General features: G+C 33.6%; 1 protein-coding gene across 1 annotated transcript in view; it reads right to left on the bottom strand.

Annotated features, from left to right (window-relative positions):
- The window catches only part of LOC107571594 (uncharacterized), a 32803-nt gene extending 9849 nt beyond the window's left edge, over positions 1-22954 (bottom strand). Inside the window, exons 1-10 of the mRNA XM_016257922.1 lie at positions 22795-22954; positions 20998-21099; positions 20768-20868; positions 20592-20729; positions 20396-20487; positions 18417-18598; positions 16209-16509; positions 13175-13272; positions 5284-5424; positions 2221-2254 (exon numbers count right to left, since the gene is read on the bottom strand). Coding sequence (XP_016113408.1) covers positions 2221-2254; positions 5284-5424; positions 13175-13272; positions 16209-16509; positions 18417-18598; positions 20396-20487; positions 20592-20729; positions 20768-20868; positions 20998-21099; positions 22795-22836 — 1231 coding nt within the window. The 5' untranslated portion in view covers positions 22837-22954. The remainder of the gene's footprint in view (positions 1-2220; positions 2255-5283; positions 5425-13174; positions 13273-16208; positions 16510-18416; positions 18599-20395; positions 20488-20591; positions 20730-20767; positions 20869-20997; positions 21100-22794) is intronic.
- Positions 22955-25340: the final 2386 nt, after the last annotated feature.

Below are 25340 nucleotides of genomic sequence, written 5' to 3'. Positions count from 1 at the left end.
CTCTCCTCAAACCACCACAGTGGTATAAACATCATTCAATGTAAATTGTGATAATTGTAATTAATAATCACAATTACAATTTCAAGGGAATAATCAACAATTATGATTTTTGTCATAATCGTGCAGCCCTAATTGGCTGTCAATGTTTTTATCATTCATCAGCTGGAAAAAAAAAAGTTTTGAAAGCGATTCAAACAACATCGTTTCTGTGTCGTTATCGTTATAGTTGTGGTGTGGTGTGGACTTCCTCATTCTTATTTAATTAGACCAATTTTTAAAACTTTATCTTTATTGTTATACTGTAGTTATTGTCCTAGGCTTTTAGATTGTGCATGCTAATGGTTAATGCTAACCAATAGCCAAGTAGCTACTTAGCCACTGTTTTAACAAACTAAACATGGGACAATCTGAACTCAAATGCTTGATCAAATGCTATCTTTGGCTCTTGAAACAGGATAGCCTCATTGAAATGAATACCAATGTGAACTAGCATTGGTACGTTCTGATATTTAGCCCCCATTGGTCATGATCCCATCACACAATGTGCCACCACATTTATTTTTCCTGACAAATATCCTCTTTCCCTCAGAAATATGTCACATTACGCAAGTAAAATGGATTTCAAACAGCAACTGACACTGATTAGCTTTTAGGCACACACTAGCACATATGTCAACACTAGTAGCTAACAGCCACAGATTTATCACGAAGGCCCGAAACAGGATGGCCTTGTTCAAATGATTTGTTTTAATGTCACTCGAGTGGGTAGCTTACGCACAAAGACCCTAGAAAGCTAAGAATAGAGAGGCGCTTGTCTGAAACCCTCATAAGCATCTTATACACACACAGGTGCTCTATTGAACACATTCAGTAATACAGGCAAACACGTTCTCTGCTCTTCCTCTGTCTCACACACATAAATAGAGTCTTAATCTGAGCCGTCTTAGCGGTGAAACTAAGAGCGAGGAGGGAGAGACAGAGGGTCACAGACAGTTGAGGAGAGACAAAACAGGGTGAAGGGTCAGAGAACTCTGCAGTCTGCTGGACACCCATCCACTGAGCCGATCGGTGTGATTACACTTCTTCACCACACGGGGCAGCACCACAGCAAAACATTGGTGTTATATACATAAACTTCGTATTAGCGATCAGATTTGCTCACTGGGTGTCCGGATTTTATATTAGTATCACAATAAATTGCTCTACTTTTTGCTAATGCGTACGTGTCGTACAAAATAATGCAAAACACCTGTTTAAACGAGTAGTTTTTCACTGCTCTTCCCAGCATGCGCACCAGACTGAATAAATTAATCCTTTAATGGTCACCCACACACACGTTAGAGCTAATTCCTGTATGTTTATGCTTTGACATTCAGCAACTTGTTGACAGACTTCATTAAGACAAATAAACCAAATTGACCAAATTTCATTTTTTAAATGAATGCCTGCATTAAATATTATTCTGGCTTTGTAAACTAAGATAATAAGATGTACATTTATTATGAAATATATTACTAAAATATTTTATGGAATTATTTTATATTTACACTTATCATTTTTAAACTAAAATGTCATTTAAAAATTATGTAAAAAATATTATTTTATTTATATATAATTATATAATTATTAAATCTATTATAAAACACGTTATTATCAATGTTTATCTACATTTGTAATTTTTAAAATACAATGTTTTTTTTATTTAAAAAATATTGTATCAATATTAGTTTTAATTCTGTATAATTTGATGTAACATTATTAAATATTATACATTTTATATTTACATTTATAATATTTAGACTAATTTATTAGATATATTTTTAATATTTATTTTATATATATATATATATATATATACACACACACACACACACACACAAAAATTACTTATATTTGTATTATTTAGACTATATTAGATTATTTTTTTCATTTATTACATTTATTAGTTAACATTAATTTAAAAGTTATTTTAAATATGTTTATTTAATTAAATGTAAATATGTTTTTAAATAATTATTAAATAAAATTAAATATACAGCTAGTTCTTATTGTTGAGCCCTGATATAATAGAACAACTCATTAAAAAAGAAATAAAAACAGATTTAAGGTCCACTTTAATGGTCAGGTGCCTTTCTAGGTTCTTTCTCTCTCCCTATTTCTCAATCCCCAATATTTATTGCCTAAAAGAAAAAAACAAAACAGATTATTAGTTCTAAATACCTTTCAGTGGTACAGAGATGCCTTCATCTGTGATCTATAAAAGAAAAAGAGAAGAAAAACATTGCATTAAGACAAAAGACAAACATGGACGGGATAACAAAGGGTTGGCGGTCTCTTAAACTGCTGACAACAAAGTCTGTCCACCACCAGATATTTAACAGATTGAAGATATAAAAGAGCCATTCTGCCACAGATGGAAAAGCAGAAAAGAACACAGTCACATAAAACAGTGGTCAATGAACCCAAACCAGAACAGAGGACGTTCCTGCTGGGATTGGTTCCGATAAAGACAACAAACGCTTGACACTTCCTCTCTGTTCCAAAAATCAGCGTTCTTGCTGGCTACATTGGCAGTTTTTTTTAAAGGCAGCATACTTACTGAAACCAACCTCAAAAGAGACTGATTTGGAACAGTCTACACAGACAGGAAATACACAAAACATACCACAGTAAGCGTGATAAATATCTATGCAATATGAATATTATTGTATAGCATACAATTTATAATAGAGACTTGCAAAATAGTACTCATTTTCTTGATTAAAATTCCTACCAGCCTTCTGTTAAAAAAATTTAGTTAAAGTTTAAAAAAATGCAAAAGAATTGTGATTTGTTAGTGTAAAAAATTCGAATTATATAATTTAGATGAAAATCAATGTGCAAACTGATGACAACAAAGAATTGTGTATTGTAATGAATCATTTTCAAAAAATCACTAGTGTATTGAAAAGCATCGAATCATGAATCAATTGACCTGCCATCAAGCAAATTAATCACACACATAAATATTGAATACTTGTATTATTTAAAACTATTTTAATGACATTTTAAGCATTAAACTAATTATATTTTATATTTAAAAAAAAATTTTTTTTTAATAATTTTTCAATAAAAAACACTCAATTTGTCCACCGTGATTTTTTATTCACAGTAGTGTATTTTTTATTTTCTTTATTTTAACAATTCTATATATTAGAGTATTTATAATACATATTTAATATACATGCATACAATTATATTTATAATATATTTATATTTCCAACATTGTTGCACCCTGTTTGCACTGAAACTATTTTTGCATTAAAACTATTTTTATTTTAGCATTAAAACCTGAAAAATAAATAAATAATAATTCTTTTGAGAAAAAAATAAATAAATTCATATATCAGAGTATAAAATTCAAAACAATACAAACCCAATTCCAAAAAAGTTGGGACACTGTACAAATTGTGAGTAAAAAAAGGAATGGAATAATTTACAAATCTCATAAACTTATATTTTATTCACAATAGAATATAGATAACATATCAAATGTTGAAAGTGAGACATTTTGAAATGTCATGCCAAATATTGGCTCATTTTGGATTTCATGAGAGCTACACATTCCAAAAAAGTTGGGACAGGTAGCAATAAGAGGCCGGAAAAGTTAAATGTACATATAAGGAACAGCTGGAGGACCAATTTGCAACTTATTAGGTCAATTGGCAACATGATTGGGTAAAAAAGAGCCTCTCAGAGTGGCAGTGTTTCTCAGAAGTCAAGATGGGCAGAGGATCACCAATTCCCCCAAAATAGTGGAGCAATATCAGAAAGGAGTTTCTCAGAGAAAAGAAGAGGGGATGCCACACAGTGGTAAACATGGCCTTGTCCCAACTTTTTTGAGATGTGTTGATGCCATGAAATTTAAAATCAACTTATTTTTCCCTTAAAATGATACATTTTCTCAGTTTAAACATTTGATATGTCATCTATGTTGTATTCTGAATAAAATATTGAAATTTGAAACTTCCACATCATTGCACTCTGTTTTTATTCACCATTTGTACAGAGTCCCAACTTTTTTGGAAACGGGTTTGTACACAAAAGGCCTATTTCTCTCAAATATTGTTCACAAATCTGTCTAAATCTGTGTTAGTGAGCACTTCTCCTTTGCCGAGATAATCCATCCACCTCACAGGTGTGGCATATCAAGATGCTGATTAGACAGCATGATTATTGCACAGGTGTGCCTTAGGCTGGCCACAATAAAAGGCCACTCTAAAATGTGCATATATATATACACACATGGACACAGTTATATTTATAATATATTTACAACATTGTTTCACCCTGTTTTGGCACTGAAACTATTTTTGCATTAAAACTATTTTTATTTTGGCATTAAAAACCAACAAAAAAAACATGGTCCCTGAAAAGAAGTTTTTGTTTGTTTTTTTAGAATAATGTACATTATATGTTATTTATATATTTTTACTATGCTACAGTATTTATTAATACATATGCATACAATTATATTTATGAAAAAAAAAAAAAGTCAAGGTACTTTAGAAATTGTTAGATTGATTTCACAATTTCAAAACCATTTTTTCAAACTTTACAAGGCTAAAAGATGCAGCTCACTGGGTTTTGGAACAGAGATACTGACCTGTTGATCAAATCCACACGTTACACACGCGTCCCCTCCGACTACCCTCATTAAACACATCCTAAACGAGCGGCCCCCTCCAGGAGAGCAGAATTATTGCTTAACGGCTTGTAAAAAGAGGGCAGAAAAGCCGCTGTTATGTGCTTTTGAAGCATTGCTGGACAAACAGTGATAATCTGAGCTGTACTCCGTGTCAGGGCCAGTTTAGGTTACAGCCGTTGTTGTTCTAATAAACATGGCTTTCAGCCGCTCCGCAGTGTTTCGGCTTTAACTTAGGAAATTTTCTGGCAAACAAACTTTCGTTGGTCTCTTAATCACATCTGCAGCCCGATGTCGGCTAGCTGTTGCTTTGTGGTTTGTAGCAGGAACGGCCAATTAAAATACTGGAATAACAGATGTCCTTCATTACACAAACAACAAAAAAAATTAAACTGTGTGATTGGCTGAATGAAAGAGCTGGAACCATGTGTTGGAAACTCATCCGGCCAGATCTGGAAGATGGAACCGAGAGGCCTAATTCAATGTGACCAGATAAGAGAATTAAGATCTTCAGACTGATGTCAAATCTAGTGGCTTTGAGGCCACTTTTATAATTTAATACAACTATAAATCACATTTTCAGCATAAGTTTCTCTCACCACAATGGTCCCGTTGGCCTGCGCCTCGATTGTGTCGTAATGGAGTCTGCTGAAGTCCAGTTCTATGATGGAAGGCACATCTACTTTGGTCGCTGATCTTTCACCTCCTGCATTTGTCTTTGGGCTCTTTTGGTTCCCTGACTGAAGCATGATGAAAGAGAATGGAAAAAAGGCGGGAAAAAACAACATTATTCATTTATATATTAGTGCTGTCAATCGATTAATAAATTAACTTATTAATCGCACTTTTTTTTTCTGAAATTAATCGCGATTAATCCCACCAAACATTAAAGTTGTTAAATATACTTTTATATTTCAATAATTTTATATTCAATCTTCAAATTAATGTAGAAGACAGTATTTTTAATATTTGTTTAATATCATCTTTTTTATGACGGAAGGCGATCTTTTATCTCACTGATACCAATACTACTGATGTCTCTATAAAATAGAATATAAAATGTAACTACTGACTATACTATCATTACAGTATAATTGAGAATTATAATTTTAACATTTATTAGACTTTAAGAATAACAACTTCTAAATTAAAAGGGTCATATGATGCTGCTAAAAAGAACATTATTTGGTGTATTTGGTGTAATGAAATGTGTTTATGCGGTTTAAAGTAAAAAAAAACGCATTATTTTCCACATACTGTACATTATTGTTTCTCCTCTATGCCCCGCCTTCAGCACGGATCAGCTCTAGGCATGACGAAGCGGATATTGTCCTCTTTTGGAAGACCAAACAAAGTAGTTTCGCTTTCACAATGACGCACACAGCGTCTTCACGACATGGCTGCAGCGGCAACAATACTACAGCGAGAATAAAAGTTACGCCTTCTTTCTTTGCGTGAACATTTGGGCGGCGTTATGCAAACCTTCCCAGATCATGACGTAGGTATGTGTTAGAACGAGCCGTTTTAGGAGGGCGTGGTTAACTCTTAAATTTTATAAAGAATATCTCTTTGGTTTTGAGACTTTAGTCTTTGCAACTTTACAGATCTTCTTTATGCACCAAGAGCTTGTAACACCCCAAAGAGAAAGGAAAAATTGAAATCGCATCATATGACCCCTTTAAGTGAACTTAAAACAATCTTCACATAAACCCATTATAATAAATGTCATATTTACCTGTGTCCTTCAGCAAGTAGGCAATATACAGACATTGAATCAAGTTATCAAACACTAAATTCTAAATTAAATATAGATGAATCCTTAAAGCTACAAAAGTTATTGATTTCCTCTTTTTTCTCTTTTATTCTTTGATTACCAGGCAGCACATTAGCTGGGTTATTAGGGTATTTGGCAGCTGTTACTTTAAATATTTTTAATGCCTTTAAACTGGAAAAATTAATCGCCTGCATTAGCGCGCTAATTTTGACAGCACTAGTATACATCAGGGCTGTCAAAATGGCTGAAAAACTAAATTCGAATTTTGTGCTTAAATATGATCAAAATTCGAATTATATTCAAGTTTAAAATGCATAATTTCAGTTAAGGTGAAAAAAAAGCTTTTGGCTTCTCTTCTGAGGCCACAAGAGGGCGCATCGAGCAAAATATTACTAATGCACGTGATGTATTTCCTCAGCGACCAGCACGGATCAGCTCTAGGCATGACGAAGCGGATATTGTCCTCTTTTGGAAGACCAAACAAAGTAGTTTCGCTTTCACAATGACGCACACAGCGTCTTCACGACATGGCTGCAGCGGCAACAATACTACAGCGAGAATAAAAGTTACGCCTTCTTTCTTTGCGTGAACATTTGGGCGGCGTTATGCAAACCTTCCCAGATCATGACGTAGGTATGTGTTAGAACGAGCCGTTTTAGGAGGGCGTGGTTAACTCTTAAATTTTATAAAGAATATCTCTTTGGTTTTGAGACTTTAGTCTTTGCAACTTTACAGATCTTCTTTATGCACCAAGAGCTTGTAACACCCCAAAGAGAAAGGAAAAATTGAAATCGCATCATATGACCCCTTTAAGTGAACTTAAAACAATCTTCACATAAACCCATTATAATAAATGTCATATTTACCTGTGTCCTTCAGCAAGTAGGCAATATACAGACATTGAATCAAGTTATCAAACACTAAATTCTAAATTAAATATAGATGAATCCTTAAAGCTACAAAAGTTATTGATTTCCTCTTTTTTCTCTTTTATTCTTTGATTACCAGGCAGCACATTAGCTGGGTTATTAGGGTATTTGGCAGCTGTTACTTTAAATATTTTTAATGCCTTTAAACTGGAAAAATTAATCGCCTGCATTAGCGCGCTAATTTTGACAGCACTAGTATACATCAGGGCTGTCAAAATGGCTGAAAAACTAAATTCGAATTTTGTGCTTAAATATGATCAAAATTCGAATTATATTCAAGTTTAAAATGCATAATTTCAGTTAAATGTCCCTCTAGAAAATGCGCGAAATATGTGAACGGCTTGGTTTCAGTTTTGATGTAAACAAGATCTTCTACGCATTGATGTTCTCTTTTTCCGCAATATTTTAAATTAACAACGCAGCAGCGCCGCATCTAGTGGCTTCAACTGGATAGGCTAACAAAAACATTATAACGCAATGACACTTACATCGTCATCACATCTCCTGCACCACTAGGGTGCCTCCTTCTAAAATTCGAATGCAACGTTTTTTATTTTAGATTTACTTTAAATTTGACGAATATTCGAAAATTTAATTTTTTTTACAGCCCTAGTATATATACAAACATTTGACCAGAAATATACCTCATATTTTTTTCAACTTTAAAGAACAATACACACAATATGAGTAAATCGAGGTGACAACATATTGGTTTGGGAACATTTTATTATTATTTGACTCATTCTTGGGGAAAAAAAACACGTTCCTCAATATATTGTAACATTATTTTTATTTATTTATTTGTAAATTACTACAAATAATAAAAACATAATAAAAACACAATTCTTATTTCTTAATATAATATTAAAATGTAATCAAATTTATAATTTATTTTAATAAGTAAATAATAATAATTTGTTAATTTTTAGTAATATAACATTGATTTCTAACATTTGTTCTTAAATACACCGCCTATTTGACCAAAAATACAGTAAAAACAGCTATATTGTCAAATATTTTTACAGTTTAATATATCTGATTTCTATTTATTTCTGTGATGCAAAGCTGAATTTTCAGCATCATTACTCCAGTCTTTAGTGTCACATGATCCTTTAGAAGTCATTCTAATATTCTGACTTTATGCTCAAGGAACATTTACTTATTATCGATGTTAAAATCAGTTGTGCTGCTTAATAAATTTGTGTACATTTTTTCAGCTTTCTTTATTTCTTTAATGAACAGAATGTTCAAAAGAAAAAAAATGATTTCATTTTTTTAACACTACACATGTCTTTACTGTCACTTTTGATCACTTTCATGCATCCTTTTTGAATAAAAATATTGATTTCTTTAAAAAATAAAAATAAAATGCTGACCACAAACAGCAGTGTTAATTTTACATTGTAAAAATACACTTCTTTTATATAAAATTGACACTATTATGTAATTATAGTCTATGCTTTTAACATACAATATTTAATTTTTGGTCATCATTTTTCTTGGACGTAACGAAAACCAAGAAAATACGCTTTTTATAAACATGTGTCTCATTTCGTTTGCATGCCAGGCTGAAAGTGAACACACCAACTGATATTGAGAAACACCTGAGTCACATTGCTGTAATCATTCTCAAACATCCCAAGCCGAACGCTTCTCTCAAAGACGTTTCTACTTCAGAATTGAGCGCAAATCCAAAATGCTGCATACCAAAGCTAGAAGCCTCTCATACCGGGGTGCCATATTGAATTTGTTCTACTGTCACAAAAAACAACGCAAATTGAAGATGTGTCCAGCTTGGACAAACAAAACTAACGATTCTGACAAAGGAAATTCGTTGAAAGGGTTTGATGAATAGTTGTAAACAAGGGCGAACCCAAAACTCCACAGCCATACTGAACAAATCTAGACTTCAAAAGACAGATGTGCATGAAGAAAAGTTGAAATGAGTCAACATTTGTTTAGCATAGCTCTTCGGCAAAGTTTCAACGCTTCTTCAAACGAGACTGATTCTCGAGGACACAAAAGCTTTCTCCAAATGCTGTGGGTTCGATTTTAATAATGATAGGGACATTTGAAGATCAGTCAAAGATGTAAGAGTTTTCCATTCCACATTGATTAGGAGAAAAAGTATTTATACATTACCTTTCAAAAAATCGGGGTCAATAAGAATTTAATTATTTTATTCAGCAAGGATGCATTAAATTAATAAACAGTGAGACATTTATAATGTTACAAACGATTTCGGTTTCAAATAAATGCTGTTCTTTTGAACTTTCTATCAAAAAATTAAGCTGCACAACTGTTTTCAACATTGATAATAATAATGAATCAGCATATTAGAATGATTTTTGAAGGATCATGTGACATGGGAACTGGAGTAGCGATGCTTTGCATCACAGGAATAAATTACATTTAAAAAAAATTTAAATAGAACGCAGTTATTTTAAATTGTAATAATATTTCACATTATTACTGTTTTTACTGTAATTATGATCAAATAAATGCAGCTTTGGTGAGTCTTTGTTTTTGTCCACCTTTGGGACACATAATAAAAATATCTAAAATAAAACAAATCTAATCAAATTTGTATATAACTTTATACAGTGTAAAAATGCTTATTTTTTAATTTGTATTATGCAATTTTAATGTGTTAAGGCATTAAAATGTAAACTCATCTGCATGTAAATGCCATGCTTTTATTTTCCCCCCCGCCATGAAGTCTCGATATATGTTTTTTTTTTCAAAGCTAAACTTACATTAATTTTACATGACTTTCTAAACATGCGGCTCCTTTGTGCGAGATGCGAGTGCAACGGTAATAGATGTCCCTCTAGAAAATGCGCGAAATATGTGAACGGCTTGGTTTCAGTTTTGATGTAAACAAGATCTTCTACGCATTGATGTTCTCTTTTTCCGCAATATTTTAAATTAACAACGCAGCAGCGCCGCATCTAGTGGCTTCAACTGGATAGGCTAACAAAAACATTATAACGCAATGACACTTACATCGTCATCACATCTCCTGCACCACTAGGGTGCCTCCTTCTAAAATTCGAATGCAACGTTTTTTATTTTAGATTTACTTTAAATTTGACGAATATTCGAAAATTTAATTTTTTTTACAGCCCTAGTATATATACAAACATTTGACCAGAAATATACCTCATATTTTTTTCAACTTTAAAGAACAATACACACAATATGAGTAAATCGAGGTGACAACATATTGGTTTGGGAACATTTTATTATTATTTGACTCATTCTTGGGGAAAAAAAACACGTTCCTCAATATATTGTAACATTATTTTTATTTATTTATTTGTAAATTACTACAAATAATAAAAACATAATAAAAACACAATTCTTATTTCTTAATATAATATTAAAATGTAATCAAATTTATAATTTATTTTAATAAGTAAATAATAATAATTTGTTAATTTTTAGTAATATAACATTGATTTCTAACATTTGTTCTTAAATACACCGCCTATTTGACCAAAAACACAGTAAAAACAGCTATATTGTCAAATATTTTTACAGTTTAATATATCTGATTTCTATTTATTTCTGTGATGCAAAGCTGAATTTTCAGCATCATTACTCCAGTCTTTAGTGTCACATGATCCTTTAGAAGTCATTCTAATATTCTGACTTTATGCTCAAGGAACATTTACTTATTATCAATGTTAAAATCAGTTGTGCTGCTTAATAAATTTGTGTACATTTTTTCAGCTTTCTTTATTTCTTTAATGAACAGAATGTTCAAAAGAAAAAAAATGATTTCATTTTTTTAACACTACACATGTCTTTACTGTCACTTTTGATCACTTTCATGCATCCTTTTTGAATAAAAATATTGATTTCTTTAAAAAATAAAAATAAAATACTGACCACAAACAGCAGTGTTAATTTTACATTGTAAAAATACACTTCTTTTATATAAAATTGACACTATTATGTAATTATAGTCTATGCTTTTAACATACAATATTTAATTTTTGGTCATCATTTTTCTTGGACGTAACGAAAACCAAGAAAATACGCTTTTTATAAACATGTGTCTCATTTCGTTTGCATGCCAGGCTGAAAGTGAACATACCAACTGATATTGAGAAACACCTGAGTCACATTGCTGTAATCATTCTCAAACATCCCAAGCCGAACGCTTCTCTCAAAGACGTTTCTACTTCAGAATTGAGCGCAAATCCAAAATGCTGCATACCAAAGCTAGAAGCCTCTCATACCGGGGTGCCATATTGAATTTGTTCTACTGTCACAAAAAACAACGCAAATTGAAGATGTGTCCAGCTTGGACAAACAAAACTAACGATTCTGACAAAGGAAATTCGTTGAAAGGGTTTGATGAATAGTTGTAAACAAGGGCGAACCCAAAACTCCACAGCCATACTGAACAAATCTAGACTTCAAAAGACAGATGTGCATGAAGAAAAGTTGAAATGAGTCAACATTTGTTTAGCATAGCTCTTCGGCAAAGTTTCAACGCTTCTTCAAACGAGACTGATTCTCGAGGACACAAAAGCTTTCTCCAAATGCTGTGGGTTCGATTTTAATAATGATAGGGACATTTGAAGATCAGTCAAAGATGTAAGAGTTTTCCATTCCACATTGATTAGGAGAAAAAGTATTTATACATTACCTTTCAAAAAATCGGGGTCAATAAGAATTTAATTATTTTATTCAGCAAGGATGCATTAAATTAATAAACAGTGAGACATTTATAATGTTACAAACGATTTCGGTTTCAAATAAATGCTGTTCTTTTGAACTTTCTATCAAAAAATTAAGCTGCACAACTGTTTTCAACATTGATAATAATAATGAATCAGCATATTAGAATGATTTTTGAAGGATCATGTGACATGGGAACTGGAGTAGCGATGCTTTGCATCACAGGAATAAATTACATTTAAAAAAAATTTAAATAGAACGCAGTTATTTTAAATTGTAATAATATTTCACATTATTACTGTTTTTACTGTAATTATGATCAAATAAATGCAGCTTTGGTGAGTCTTTGTTTTTGTCCACCTTTGGGACACATAATAAAAATATCTAAAATAAAACAAATCTAATCAAATTTGTATATAACTTTATACAGTGTAAAAATGCTTATTTTTTAATTTGTATTATGCAATTTTAATGTGTTAAGGCATTAAAATGTAAACTCATCTGCATGTAAATGCCATGCTTTTATTTTAATAATTAAAAATAAAACATACAATACTAATTTTATCCAGGGACTTCGAATGAAAAATAGCCTTTGGCTAATTTTGGTACGTTTACAGAAATGTTTTATTAATGTACAGTGTCCCTGTTAACTAAACAAATAAAACAAATCATAATTGGGCTGCCAAATGATGAACATATTTTAATAATCATGGTTTGTGTTATAATTTTAACATTCTCAATGTTTATGTATTCAGTTCCTTTTAAAAAAATAAAATAAAATAAAATGTCACATTATTGAAAAAGTATTTATTCTACATTTATATAAAAGTGCAGGAAAATGTAAAACACAATACTTCAATAACAAAAAAAATTAAAACTTTAACCATAAATGATTTTAGTTTAGCATTCCATCTGAGTTTGACTAAATTATTCAGTGACTTCTGTGAGTGTATAACCACAAACAGCATTAAACGTTTATCATTCGTAATTTGCATTGGATAAAAGCAAGTGCTAAATGAATAAATGTAAATGTTTATGACATGCAGTCAAGTTGGGGCATATACTCTAAATCTACACCCATTCGTTATCCATTACCTGAGCGTTCCCGACCCCCTCAGATATCCGCTGCTCTTGCAAACTCCCAGATACTTCATTCATCTCATCGGCTCCTTCATCATCGCTGGACAGCACGACTGAAGGAGAGAGAGACAGATGTGTATTCACCAATCAGAAATGCCTTGGTGCAAAAGGTCAGACGTTCTTTGGGGCAAAAATCATCAGGTTGTGCATTATAATACAATTTGCGATGAAATTTGTTATATTCAATTAGGAACAAATGAAGAATAGAAGCCTTTCAGCAGTGGTCTCAGACTTCTGGACCACACCGCACGTGTCTAAACGTTCTGGAGGAAAAACAAACTTCAGGCCTCCTAGATAAACTTCTGATGCTACATTTTCCAATGAGGTAAACGCGAGTCTTGACAGATGTTTGCTCCAGTAAACAGTTTGTGTGTGTATTTGAAAAGTTCACATGATTAACACCATCGAGGGTCAGATGGTCATTCCGACATTGTGTTCTTACAGTTCAATATTATGTTTCTAATAAAGCTATCAGACCATTTTTTCTTGCATTTGGCGATTGACGAGTGTTAATTTCTGACCACGTATTTATCTTTTTCCCTTCTTCTCTGCAGCAGAAGCTTCTCTTTGGCTGGGTCCTGTAATTGGGTTTGAGAGAGAAACAGGGACATGTGTAATCCTCTCTCTTTTTTTTCATCCTTCACCTCCTTCCCTTCCTCTTCCTGTCCACCAATCCATCAGAAAACAATAACAAACTCAATACTGCCCATCTGTTTTTGCTACATTAAAAATGGTTTGAATTGGACAGATTTGCAAACTAAGCAGACGTTTGTTCGAATCAATCTGTTCAAATCTTCTTTTTCAGATTGTCACTAAAGGAAAAAAAATCATAACAAAAGGGAACTAAAGCTTTTAAAAATGTAAAAACACCATGAAAGTAGCCATAAGATTGAATCAGTCGATGAATCAATTGATCTGGTTCACAAAACCAGCCTGAATGAACTCACTGATCTTACGATCCTAACGAAGATAATCAGTGATGAACTGATTTCATTTTAGTCTGTTTCTCACACTATCATAGGGCTGGACGATATGGCCAAAATTTATATCACGATATATTTCTTAATTTCGGTCGATACGATATAATTCCGATATCGATATGAACACTATTTAAAAAAGCCTCATAAAAACAGCCAAGAACGGCCACAACAGATGTCTGTGCATACAAACTTATGAAAAAATTAAAAATAGAGCAACAACAAAAGCATGTTGCTGGAAATGGGTTTATTATTGAAAATGCAAACTGCTTGTCTACCAGCAGGAGGCGCTGTGAGAGCGGTGGAACTAACGGTTTCTCCTGTAATGGCTGTAAACAAAGCAGCTCCGCTCATGAACGCTACTTTATCAGATAAAAATGCCATCTAAACTATTCTGAAGACAGTCGGTTCTCTTCAGAGATACATTCATATAAAACACCCGCAACGCATTTTGATTTTGAAACGTGCAGTGCTCATGTTTATTCAATGAAGTCAAACGCCACAAATAAATCAATGTATGGGAAACACTGGTAATGTATATCGAAATATCAGAAATGTGTTTAAAAATCATATCACCATTATTGAAAAAAATTATATCGCGATACATATTGATATTGAATTACTGTCCAGCCCTACACTATCATATGACTTCTGAAGACAACGTGAATGTGCGTAATCAATTTGTGGGTGACCAATGATCAACTATTCCTTTAACGGCAACCATAATGGGAGATAAGGTGTTTAGGATGAACTAGTCCCAGCTGATCATGAGGAGGATGATGGTACATCTGCGTTTCTCTCTAACAGACAGAGGTGTAATGGGCTTTACCCAGACCTTGAGGTCAGGATTGCAGTAATCTAGATTGTGAGAGTGAATGCTGCTATTCTGCACACCACACACTTAAAGACATTAATCTTTATGAGGACATCCTTCATCCAATGACAGCTCAGAACAAATGCCGCCTCCATAACAATAGGACCGTCATGTAGTCACGGAAAAGGCTGCTTTTTGTCAAATGGGTTAATTTGGTTTCATTTTCTTTTTACGTTCACACTCAGTTTGCATTTCTCAATCCAGATTCTACTTTGTCCACTGGTGGAAGTTTATTATTTTATTTAGGGATGCACATGATGTATATCTGTACCATAAGAGTTATTGGAAAAGGTTTATTTTTTTACCTGTTAGGTTAATTAGGTTTCACTTTGTTTTTGCATTCACATTCAGTTTGCATTTTAAATCCAGATTCCAATTCGTCCATTGGTGGAAGTTTATTATTTTATTTAGGCATGCACACTAAACAGTTATTGGAAAAAGCTTTTTTTTTTATCTGTTAATTCGGTTTTACCCTCTTTTTATGTTCACACTAAGTTTGCATTTTTAAATCTAGATTCCACTTTGTCCATTGGTGGAAGTAAACTATTTTATTTAGAGATACAAAATATATCAGTACGATATCGGTTATCTAAAAAAGTTTTCCTTTTTTAAACCTGGATTGTTAATTCAGTTTTAATATCTTTTTATGTTCACATTCAATCTGCATTTCTTAATCTAGATAGCTAGATTGAGATTCTCTAGACTCTTTGTTCATTGGTGAAAGTTTAGTATTTCTTTTAGGGATGCACAATGTATCTGTACCATAACAGTTATCATAAATAAAATTCCCCCCTTTTTTTTAGTCTTTAGTTATTTATGTATTTATTTATTTTAAACACCTAATAGGTTGGAGTTATCCTGACCTTCTGACCATTTCGAAAAACAAGATCTGGTGCCTCTGCCAATCAGTGCTTTTAAGAAATACGTCTTCCATTAAAGACAAAGGCAGCATGTTCACTTTTTTTCCAAGCATTTATGGGGTAAGCTGGCATACACAGCATGCAAAAGCTGTTAAACGCACTACCCACCTCTCTGAAGGGTAAGAAAGTTTAAATAAGGCAAGTTTGCACTCAAACCAATATTTGAAAAGTGATGGAAAGATTAATATGAAAGAAAGAAAAAAGACAGTCACACGTACTTGGCTCTGTGGAGCTAGGCTTGGATCTCTTGTAGGTTTTGTAGAAAACCGGGGGCTTCCTCCTCAATCTATTGCTGTAAAATGACCCAAAAGGGTCTTTGCTCTTGGCCTCTGGGGGTGAAGTGAGTGGGTCTTTTCTAACAGGCACAGAGGTGGCAGCTCTTTCTCCAGAGGTCCTCAGATGCCTAGCTGGAGCTTCCTGAAGAGAGCGTCCTGAGCGGAGACTGGGCTCATGATTGGACAGTTTGGAAACAGATTGTTCATTCAATACAGTTCCATTCTTGTTTTTGCTTGCAGTGTTCTGGAGTCAGAAGGGACAAGAACAAAGAACAAAGAGGTTACAGATAACACTAGCTGAGTGAGACAACACCCTATCCAAAACTGGCAAAGGTTCAGCTCTTTAATATTAAGCAACAAGACTGAACACTTCAGAAAAGCTACAAAGCAACCTTAGCATAAAGTAATTAATATTCATGACCTAACACTAAGACATAGTTGAAATCTTACATTTTCTAAGTAACCAACATCAGTATGACCAAACGAATAGGTACTACTCATATTATGGTGACTATGGATGCTATAGGCATAGTAGCAACACTTTGCCAAAGTAGGATTTGTAATATCACCACTGGTGTACCGATAACGGCATGATTTCCAGCGTTATCGTTGACATGATTGCAAAGATATTATTTAAACTGAGCTGGATGTTGACATCACTGAATTCAATGATGAACTGTCTTTAACTGAAAAATGAGTGTTTACTATTGTCACTTTGCATTATTGACACTATTTTCCTAATTAATGCTGTTCAGTTGCTTTGTCACAATCTGTATTGTTAAAAGCGCTATATAAATAAAGGTGACTTGACTTGACTTGATCTAATGAATATTTATGAGCCCTACTATGGTGAAGGATCAATTCATGAATTTTAGGTAACATGAATGGCAGCTCCTGGAAGGCTTTGAGGCAATGTCAGTATAACCTTTTTTATATTTATGAGCCAAGACTTGGTCGTTCTATGGTGAAACTTGGCTTCATGAATATTAATTAAGTAGCATGACTGGTTGGTCAGTGTGACCTCATTTATATTTATGAGCCAAGACATTAATCAAGGTGGTATGATCCAACATAACCAGAAATACATAATAGTTGTGACCTACAAATTTGCCATGTAGGAAGGGATTGAACTTCACTACCCCTGTACCAACATCAGTATGGCCAAATTAATGAATATGAATCCTGGAGAAACTTCTCGAGAATATTATTCAGATAGCACTGCTGGACACTCCAGAGTGGTAATAAAGCAAAATCAGACTTAATTAGCATTTATGATCCAACACTTTGCCTTAGTAAGATTTGGAATATCACCAATGATGTTTGACCTAATGAAAATTTACAAGCCCTACTATGAGGAAGGTTTTCTTCATGAATATTAATTAGGTAACGTGATCAGTTGCCAGATGTGACCTTATTTATATTTATGAGCCAAGACATTATTTGATTTACTCTAAGACCATTATAAACCAATGTCAGATCCAATTAATATTTATTAGCCAATATTTTGCCATAGTAGGATTTGTAAAAAGTTGCATTGACATTATGATCAGATGAATATTTATGAGCCCTACAATGAAGACTCCGATCATAAATATTACTAAACATGACTGGATGCTCCTGAAAGGTTATGGGCCAACATCAGAATAACCTAATTTATATTTATGAGCCAAGACTTTGGAACAACATTGTTATGAACAAATTAATATCTATCAGTCCTACTATGGTGAATGTTTGGTTAATGAATATTAATTAGGTAACACGACCGCATGATTCCGCAAAAGTTATGAAGCGACATAAGTGTGACAATTTCCATTTATGATATTGTACAAGTCGATATGATCGAACATGACATAATACGAAAGCCCTAATTAATATTCATGATCTAAGACTTTGCCATATTTCTGTATTATGCTAAGCTTTGGCATAACTATAAATTAGGTCAAAGTGATATTGCTTCATATCCTTCCTCTTTACAAGTCCTACTATGGTGAACTTTTATGTACTTTGGTTTAGACCAGATAACAATGCCAGAATCTAATTAATATTCATGAGCTAGAACTTTACAGTAGAAAGGTTCATAATTTTTTTAAACTGAGTGGGTACTACATATTCTTGAATGTCTTTTAATGACAGGCCTGAACACCATCTCACCTTAGAGACATCACCAACAGAACCTGTGGACTTTAATTTGCGGTCTTCCTGTGAAACGTGTGCCGTGTCCTCTGAAGTGGATGACCTCTGTGCCTCTTTCACCTGAGAGTGACCTTGTGTCCCTTCTGTTTCTTCTTTCTCATGGAAAAGCCCACATGTCTCCAGTTCTCCCGGATCCAGGCCTAACAAGATGGAATGATGGAGAACTTGGTGAAATAAAAAAAATAAAATAAAAAAAACTCCAGGATTTTACAAGCAGCACATAACCTTCTCCTAACAACTGTTTTTTCTCTTTATGCAGTCCCCAGTACATATAAAACGGCCTTATTGACCAAATATCATTCCTCCACCTTGGTGGAGGTCACATCAGCCATGAAACGGGGCTAAATCGGCCAATTCCCCAGAGACGTGGAACTAGACAGAGTATAAGAGAGAAAGCCAGCGAGAAGGAGAGCAGCAGGACCATTTTAACAGATCCATAAAGTTAAGCATTTGTTTATTTATCAGCGATCCAAAGCCAGGAAAACTTTGATGCCGTCCAATATTATGTAGAGCAGGGAGTGAAGGAGGGTCAGAGGAAAGGAGACAGCTGCGAGATGTTAAACATACTGCCAGAAGCACAATGGAGGGAAAGAGGAGAGAGACAAAGCTGATCATTAAGGTACTTAGAGATGCAGAGACTTAGTAAAACCCCAAAATAAGGGCATTTTCCCTCATTAGCTTCTTGATAATCTACAGCAGATATCTCAGCCAAAGTTTACAGTTTACTTTAACTGCTTCTTTTGTTTAATGATCCAACTCATTAGGGAAAAACCAAGATGCTTTCTGAATTATGCGGGAATAGTCATGCTATATCGTGTTTGTGTTTAGTATGAAGTAAATTTTATTTTAAATTTATTGTTGAGTTTCTTCTATAGTTTTATGTTTTCTTAAGAAAATGTGAGTGATGTGTGTATGTGTATGCAATATCTATATATATATATACACACATACATACATACACAATAAACAAGTATACGCAATTAACACACACACACACACATATATATATATACATACATATATATATATATGAAGAGTTTATTTGCAAAAACAGATAACTCGTGTTCTAACTCATAATAACTCATAAATCATGATTTTATTATGTTATCATAGTTTTATTGCGTTTTATTGTGTTAGTTAGCTGTATTTTTTTGTTATTTTTTAACCTAATCAAAATAACCCAACTGCAGTTTCATTGAGATTAATTGGAATGCACAATGAAAAAACATGATTTTTGAAAATTGTTAAAAGCAGAGTTATCTGTCTTTGCAAATAAACTCCTCATATATGTATATTTTCTTACAAAAACGCATCGATTCGCTACAGAAGGCCTTTTTTCACCCCCCCCGGAGTCGTGTGAGACACTTTTTTTTAATGGATGGGCGCTTTTTATTTAACTTCTTTTGGACTGATGCATGCAACACCCTCTGAGTGGCATTAAACAGCTTGAAAGATCAAAGACCATTTTTAATATAACTCCGACTGGATTCGTCTGAAAAAAGAAAGTCATATACACCTAGGATGACTTGAGGGTGAGTAATTTGTGGGCTAATTTTCATTTTTGGGTGAACTAACCCTTTAAGTACTAAAATTACTAAAACTGAAAAATAAAATAACTAAATATTTAGAAAATGTTAAATGAACAGTTTCTGTTAACTGTTTCTGTTAAACATTTCTGAAGTTATATTTCTGACTTTCTTTTAAGTGCTAAAATGATTAAAACAAAAAATAAAAAAATAAAAATAATAACTAAATCTTAAAGAAAAATAATAAAAACCCGTACAACTAATAAAACGGACAAAAACACAAAATTACTAAACTAAAATTTAAATGGAATTGGAAAATATAAAAAAATAAAGCCAACTAAATCTTAACAATTTCTCAAAAAAAAAATGCTTTATATAAAATATTGATACTTAAATAAGACAGGGATGTACCTCTACGGATCTTGAAAGAAGAGCTTTCAGACGCGCCCGTATGGTTCTCATCATGGCAGAGAAGAGTATCCGATGCTCTTTTGGGTCTCCATCTGAAACAAATAAACATATATGGTATAAAACCCACTAGATCATAGTGAAATCTCCTGCTCTAGACCACAGGCACAAACCACCATACCATGGTTCAGATTCTCACCTGTTGTTTCCTGTGAAGTCTCTCCCTGCGGTGGGAGTTTGACACTGGGCTCTGAAACCAGGCGTCTCGGACACCTTATTGGGTGTCCTGTTCCCCTGAACAGGGCAGATTTTTATCGGTTGTTTGTTCATTTTAAAACTGATCAGTATCCAAAGCATGGTATACTGAAGTCTTACCTCACCGTTTCACTCCTCTGAGTGTCTTTTGGCAGCACATTTCCATTAGGACTGCTTTTATGAGGCGTTCTTCCATTAAGAGTTACTGAACCCCACTGCCTCTGTGAGACAAGAACTATTTGAACTAAAAGAGTTGCTTTACATAAAAAAACTGAAATGAGACTGTAAATGGACAACACATTTTTATTGGCTGATTATGTGGACATTAGTGCAGAGGAAGGCATTATTACCTTGTGTGAGTTGCTGTCCTGCAGTCGAGACAGTGGAGACTGCATGTCAAGACATGAATCTGACGGCTGCTTCTTTTTGGGGATTCTGAACGGGACTGCCATCTACAGCAAATACAATAACTGTTAGGATATTCAAATGATAACGTATTTGTTCATCATTTCACTTTTGCGCCATGATAAATCAGCTTCATACACTACAGCAAACAGTGTGCATTTTTGGGAATTTGTGTAAACATTTTATACAAACCTGTTATAAGAGCAAGTAAAGAACAGTTAAGGAATAACTGGAAGGATTTAAGGAAAAACCAAACATGCATACATCAGAATGTTCTCAGAATGTAAATGTCTAGGAAGCACTAATTTTTCTAATTCATTTGACCGAAATAAATAAATGAACAGACTATCCCACTCAAATTCGGAAATAATAACTTTTACTGTTACCTGCCAACCATACATGCACTTGAGATGCAAAATAAATATATGAAGGGTCTTGTTTTCTGAGGAACTGATCCAAATCAAGTGAGTTTATGCTTTAAACAACAACACATATCTGTCAATGAGTTCAGAAAGAAATGAAATAAAAAATGATCAAAATTCGAAAAACCAATGACAGATATTTGCTCTTGTTTTAAGAAACTCGCCTCATTTTGTTCAATTTCCCAGAAAACAAGACTTCTTATCTCTATTCTCAAGTCAGTGTATCTTTCTTGATTTAAGAATGATTAGATATTTGTACTGGAACACAACACGAAACACTGAAGAAGAAATCATCACTATTTATTATTATTATTATTTACTTTATTATCCTGTTTTGCAGTGCATGCAACATTTAATGCCATGACCTAACGCATTTAAGACTTTCTGCTTAAATTTACAACTTTCTTGTGTGAATTATGACATTTTAAGAACTTTGTTGGACCCTGATAAAACTATTTTTTATATATTTTTTCTTTCTTTCTTCCTCTCTCGCTCTCTCTCTCAAAACTTTTTTAACTCTAAATCATAAATGTGTTTCTCTGAACTCAAATTATACTTAATATGGTTTCATATAAAGCAAAACATTATGGTTAATATTACTGCAGTATGCTAATTAATACAATTAATCGCCTTAAGTTTTAAAACTTACATATACATATATATATACACATACATGTATATATATACACAATGTACATACTTCTTTGCAGTTTGATGTTTAAAAAGACAGTGTTCTAACAAAATAATACTACTAATAATACTAGCAATACTAAGAAAAAGAAGAAGATTAGTTGTGATACTGCCAGCCCAGATACTTTAAGTTCATCATTTGTTTTTACAAACCAATTTCATATGCAAAATTGAAATCTTTCCAAGCAACTCAGCTTGGGAATCTTTCGGTCTTCCATAATTATCATTCTTGCTAATTTAATTCAGAAACTAGACTTGTTTACTTCACTGTAAGTGAACAGCAGTGACAAAAGCAGTGAAATATTTCAGAATAACATTAAACGTCCTCAAAAGCCTCATTCACATAAGATTGCTATTTTTGTAAGACTGTTTAAAAAAATGATATGCCCATCTTAAAAAGATAACAATCCAAACTGCTACTGTTCAAACACACAGTACATCAAACACCAAGCACGAGCTAACATCTTAAATATTAGAAACAATAATCACAATAAAAGTGTTTAGAAGCTCTAGAGCTCATGAATGTGATTATTATCAATCAGTTTAAACATGTAGCACTGGCTGCTGCACTCCAGGGCCATTAATATTAGACATCTGAGCTGATATTAGCTTCATAAACACCATACTTACAGCACACAGCTGTCTGAGACTCGCTCTATAAATATCAGGCATGGGTTATGAACGGGTGAAGGCACTTCTAAATCATTCTGCTCAGCAGAATAGCAATAAGTGCACTAAGAAGTGGGCATCCCTTCTTCTGTTTATGTGCGACGTCCTTCCCTAATTCTTCTTCTTCTTCTGCAGTTTGGCGGTGGGCGGGTAAATAATCTAAATTGTTACAGCGCCATCTGGTGTACAGCTGGAGAAATATTCAAGCATCATTTGTTTGTCAGATGTTGTCTCTTTTTTGCAGCAACATTCAAACATATCTGAATGATATGCCAAACTACTTACGCGAAAAAAATATATCTACTTATTTACAATGCCCCACGTTCTAGACATTTCTGGCATCATTATAATTTAATCTAGATTTAGATTTGGTTGTTGTTGTTTGGCATTTCAATGTATGTCAAATTAACAGTAGATTTATTACAGTTGACTAAAAACAGACTGAAACAAAAAAAAAAAACATCGTTATGAAATAAAGTAAACGTCATCTCAAATAAAATATTATAAAAACTCTTTAAATATAAAAAACTTACTTACAGACTGTGAGTCAGAACAGCCGGCATTGTAGTCTACTTTACCAGGATCAGGAAACGGTCCTCCATAAAATATGCTGCACACATCTGAATATTTTGGTTGAAGTGTTCTGGAACAGTGTTGTAAATACAACTTAACCACTGATTTCTAGTCGTGTCCTCTTTTGGAAGACCAAACAAAGTAGTTTCGCTTTCACAACGAAACAGCCGATCCAGCGATTGACAGCGCAAAGTTGTAGTATTTCCTCAGCAACCAGCACGGATCAGCTCCAGGCATGACGAAGCGGATATCGTCCTCTTTTGGAAGACCAAACAAAGTAGTTTCGCTTTCACAACGAAACAGCCGATCCAGCGATTGACAGCGCAAAGTTGTAGTATTTCCTCAGCAACCAGCACGGATCAGCTCCAGGCATGACGAAGCGGATATCGTCCTCTTTTGGAAGACCAAACAAAGTAGTTTCGCTTTCACAATGAATCACACAGCATCTTTACGACATGGCGGCGGCAACAATACTACAGCGAGAATAAAAGTTACGCCTTCTTTCTTTGCGTGAACATTTGGGCGGCATTATGCAAATCTTTCCACATAGTGACGTAGATATGTGGGGGCGTGTTGGAATGAGCCGTTTTAGGTAGGTGTGTCTGACTCTAAACTTTTATAAAGAATATCTCTTTGGATTTTAGACTTTAGTCTTTGCCACTTTACAGATCTTCTTTATGCACAAAGAGCTTGTAACACTTCAAAGAGTAAGGAAAAATTCAAATCGCATCATATGACCCCTTTAACTTCATGTAGGCCTACTAAAATAGCTAAAACTAAAACTGAAATCAAAATGAACAAAAACTACTGTATATTTAAAAAAACATACAAAAACTGTAAGAAAAATTAACATTAAAGAGGAAAATATAAAAATAGAAACTGATTAAAAATTATAGGCCTAATAAAAACTTGTGTTTCGGTGATACTAAAATAACAGTCGGACAAAAATCAGCATTGGCTGACATGTTGCATATGCCCATATCAATTATTATATTTTGACTAAATTAGGAGATAGGTATAGGCTAAGTGGTTTTATTGTTTCAAACATGTGTTCGTTTTTGCAGAGTAGCTCTTTATTATTTATTTATTAGATAGGTAAGCATCTTAAATTAGATAGCCTAATAAAACTCGCTTATATGCAACACAAACAATCCAAACACGTCAAAAATTATACTGTATTATTTATATAGATATAATTATTTATTTTACACAGTACACAGTACACAGTAAAACAGTAAACCCATAAACCTGTGAGTAAACAACTAGAACCGGCGCGCATGCGCAGTTGAGGACTTTTTTGTCTTGCAAGTATGCAAAAGATAACGAACACGCTTTACTTTTATATTACAGCTGAAATGTCAACATAATTTTTCCAATAACTATCTGTTTATACTATTATAAATTTGTACATCATGCTCAAAAGGTATGTTGTGCTGAAATTGTCTTTGTCTAGCAGTAGTCATCTTAATTCGCTGGCCTTGAGGACAAAGACCAAGCGGCAACCTCCCGCTCTCTCTCGTGAAGCCAACACGGAAGTGACTTAAACTGTAATTCATCAACTGGCCGCTAGAGGCTGGCTGCAAAAGAGAGTAAATCCCATAGACTCCCCATGTTAAAATGCCCAAATTTACTTCCGAAAAAAATAAGTTTACAGCCTGGTTAAAAAAATTATTTTGGTCTATATAGCTAATTTTGCCCTTCATGACAACTGTGAGGGGGGTGCATTTTTTTATAACTCATCCGTTTAAATTATATTAAGCCTTAATTTCTACTCTTTCTAATTATTAAGCCTTAAAGTTCTGCATAATTAAGGGCGTGGCCACTTGATTGACAGGTGGATTGCCGCTGCTGTCACCACCGTCGAGCTAGGTGGGCGTGGTTTCAGCAACCAGCTCCCGCCTCTTTGCCCATCTTCGATTATCCCGGAGTGACGC

This window comes from Sinocyclocheilus grahami, unplaced genomic scaffold (genome assembly GCF_001515645.1).
Source record: "Sinocyclocheilus grahami isolate Dianchi unplaced genomic scaffold, SAMN03320097.WGS_v1.1 scaffold1618.1, whole genome shotgun sequence".
NCBI lineage: Eukaryota > Metazoa > Chordata > Actinopteri > Cypriniformes > Cyprinidae > Sinocyclocheilus > Sinocyclocheilus grahami.
This window is presented reverse-complemented; position numbering and strand designations above follow the sequence as displayed.